Source organism: Salvelinus alpinus, chromosome 6 (assembly GCF_045679555.1).
Source record: "Salvelinus alpinus chromosome 6, SLU_Salpinus.1, whole genome shotgun sequence".
Classification (NCBI taxonomy): Eukaryota; Metazoa; Chordata; class Actinopteri; order Salmoniformes; family Salmonidae; genus Salvelinus; species Salvelinus alpinus.
The window spans coordinates 80,052,188-80,055,331 of NC_092091.1; the positions used below are offsets into that span (position 1 = coordinate 80,052,188).

General features: G+C 44.8%; 1 protein-coding gene across 1 annotated transcript; it reads left to right on the plus strand.

Annotated features, from left to right (window-relative positions):
• The first annotated feature begins 1,217 nt into the window (after positions 1 to 1,217).
• On the plus strand, positions 1,218 to 2,333 carry LOC139577891 (purine nucleoside phosphorylase-like). The gene is made up of 3 exons (XM_071405023.1): positions 1,218 to 1,375; positions 1,603 to 1,793; positions 2,049 to 2,333. Exons 1-3 carry the CDS (start codon positions 1,302 to 1,304, stop codon positions 2,180 to 2,182), a joined length of 399 nt encoding a protein of 132 aa, XP_071261124.1. The 5' UTR covers positions 1,218 to 1,301; the 3' UTR covers positions 2,183 to 2,333.
• Positions 2,334 to 3,144: the final 811 nt, after the last annotated feature.

Below are 3,144 nucleotides of genomic sequence, written 5' to 3' on the forward strand. Positions count from 1 at the left end.
AACCAGCTGCAAATGATCGAGAGCTTGGGACTATAAGGTTCTATCTGCATTTTTGTCAAAATTTAGTTATTGACAGACTTGTTCTGTTCAATGTTCTCTACCAATTCATGTTGTTATATTCAAAAGAATACAATCAAAAAATTGCTGTAAATTTGTTTTTACAGATGGAACCTTTAGTCCCAAATTCTCTATCAAAGTGTCACCAACAAAAACATAAAACAATAGGCCTATAACAAGTCCAGAACATGGCCTTCATTTTCCACATGCAAATAGCACTTTTCGGTTGTGCTCAAAGCATACTATTCCATGAGAGCTGCATTGTTTTATTCAACTCGAAGCAATGAGCCCAATCAGTCCTCGCATGACAACCGAATCATAAACAACAGAGTAGGATACTAATCCTTCGTTTTTGGGTTATACTCAGGTAGAACAATTTGGCTAATCTATATTTTCATAGTTCCAAGTCCTTTTCTTGACGAACAAGGGTATTCAATTAATTGGAATGACTGGAAATCTGACAGACTTGTTTTTAATGTAGATATACCCTAATATTATTATTATCTGTAGTAGAAAGCAATGGGTTAGAAGAAGCCCACATAACTAACCCATAAAGTAAAATGCAACATCGTTGTTGTCCTACCTAGGATTTTCTTTTGTTTGCTGAAGTGCAGAGGCCTACCTGAACTCTTCGCATTGTATTATTCTCCCGAGTGGCGCAGTGGTCTAAGGCACTGCATCACAGTGCTAGCTGTGCCACTAGAGATCCTGGTTCGTATCCAGGCTCTGTCTCTGTAGCCGGCTGTGACCGGGAGACCCATGGGATGGCGCACAATTGGCCCAGCGTCGTCCAGGGTAGGGAATGGCAGGCAGGGATGTAGCTCAGTTGGTAGAGCATGGTGTTTGCAATGCCAGGGTTGTGGGTTCAATTCCCACGGGGGGGCCAGTATGTAAAAATATAATAAAATAAAAAACTATAAATAAACAAGAAAAAGAAAAAATATAAAACCAAATAAAATAATAATAATAATGTATGCACTCACTAACTGTAAGTTGCTCTGGATAAGAGCGTCTGCTAAATGACGTAAATGATTTCACAGTATGTCTGGCTGTGCATTTGAATGTTATTAGGATCCCCATTAGCTGATGCCACGGCGTCAGCTAATCTTCATATGTAAAATACTTTATTTACAATTGAAATTGACAAATATTGCAGGTCACAATGCCCATGTGGATTTTCAAGGTGTGGAGACGGTCATCATGCAGCTGGAGGTCTCAATCAGGACTACAAGGTTGGGGACGTCATGATCATCAAAGACCACATCAACATGCCTGGGTTCGCTGGGAACAACCCACTGGCAGGACCCAATGATGAGAGGTGTGTGGTTATGTAAATGATATAGGCAACGGTTAGGGGCGTACAATATAGTGATTACAGAATGCATATTAAAAAGGGTGCGGACTGCCAAAAATACAAGTTTTACTTGAATTATACAGATGTAATTATTAGGCAATGTATTTTTGGGCGTGCACCCTTTTTCCACAAGTGCTTTCTCAGGGACTCAAAACGGGTTTGGTTGAGTTACTACCTTCTCCTCCTCCTAGATTCGGGGTTCGGTTCCCCTCCATGTCTGATGCTTATGATAGGGAACTTCTGCAGCTGGCACAATGTGTGGGGGCGGAGCTTGGCTTTGGTGACTTCCTGAGAGAGGGAGTGTACTGCGTCCTGGGAGGGCCCTCGTTCGAAACCATCGCTGAGTGTCGTATGATGAACAGACTGGGGGCTGACGCTGTGGGTGAGTCCTGGAGCAGCTACACAGAGTTATCACAACACCTTAGCACTACTACAATCGTTTTCTACTCTAGCAACAATCTGAACTTCTAAACTTCTCCCACTGCCATAACAATACTTTTGCAAGCTCTCCATTGTTCTTATAGTTTACTCTTGCAGCATTTCATGCAGAATTATTGACAATGCAACATTTGAATCACATTGTCGGTTAGTGCATTGTTGGTTAGTGCTTTTGTCCTCCCCTTCCTCCTTGTTCTAGGTATGAGCACGGTGCACGAGGTGATTGTAGCGCGTCACTGTGGGATGCGTGTGTTCGCCCTGTCCCTGATCACCAACCAGGCTGTGATGGACTACGACAGCCTGGAGAAGGCCAACCATGAGGAGGTCCTATAGACAGGCCAGCTGAGGGGAGAGCAGCTAGAGAGACTGGTGACCAACATGGTGACCCGTGTAGAGCACAACAATAACGACGCCTGATAACTCTGACTGGTTACACCGTGTGTCTGTGTGTGTGTGTGTGTGTGTGTGTGTGTGTGTGTGTGTGTGTGTGTGTGTGTGTGTGTGTGTGTGTGTGTGTGGGGGGGGGGGGGGGGGGGGGTCAAGCCAGGCTGTTCTCAGGACTCCTTCGGCTCCTTTTTCTGTACTTTAACATTCTTCAAGGTAGCTGTTGAATCATTGTTTAATGTGTGTTATGAAAACATGCCGATTTGGAGTAAAATACTATTATATAATGAGCCCTGCACTAAACGTTTATAAATATAGAGCTGTATTGAGGTGAATTGACAATTATTTAATATACTTCCACTTCTGAGTTAACGGTGAATTCTTTGGTGACTGTAGAGTCCAATCCGAGATCCACAAACTTTATTGCAGATGGGGCATGTGCAGTCTGTGTTGGCGGGGGCAGGCATGGTTGCATGTCTCCGAGGTAATTCTTTGTGCTCCTCTCCACATCCCACCTCTGTACACCGCTCTGGCAGAGCTGCCGCCAGGTAGAACTGTCGGCTGCAGCGTCCTCCAGGTCTTTGGGTTTGATGTTGCAATTCTTCAGCAACGTCCTTGTAGCGTCCCCCAGCAGACCACTGGCCAAGGTGCAGCTGGCCATACAGGATCTTCTTTCTTTGGTGTGGAGGTGGAGATCCCTGTTTTGGAAGACCCTGCGTCTGAGTTTCCCGAAAGCAGCTGATGCTTGCTTGGTCCTGTTTTGCATTTTCGAGGTCGATGCTGCAGTCCTCCAAGAGGATACTGCCCAGGTATTTGAATGACGGGACTATTGCCAGTGATTTGTGTTCAATGGTGAAGATAGGCATGGTATGTGGAGGGCTGGATCTCCTTTGTCAGACCACCTCTGTCTT

Coding starts and splice junctions, on each gene's coding strand:
- LOC139577891 (XM_071405023.1), top strand. CDS start 1,302: ATGATCATCAAAGACCACATCAACATGCCTGGGTTCGCTGGGAACAAC. Junction 1,376..1,602: donor GCAGGACCCAATGATGAGAG/GTGTGTGGTTAT, acceptor TCCTCCTCCTAG/ATTCGGGGTTCGGTTCCCCT. Junction 1,794..2,048: donor ACTGGGGGCTGACGCTGTGG/GTGAGTCCTGGA, acceptor TCCTTGTTCTAG/GTATGAGCACGGTGCACGAG.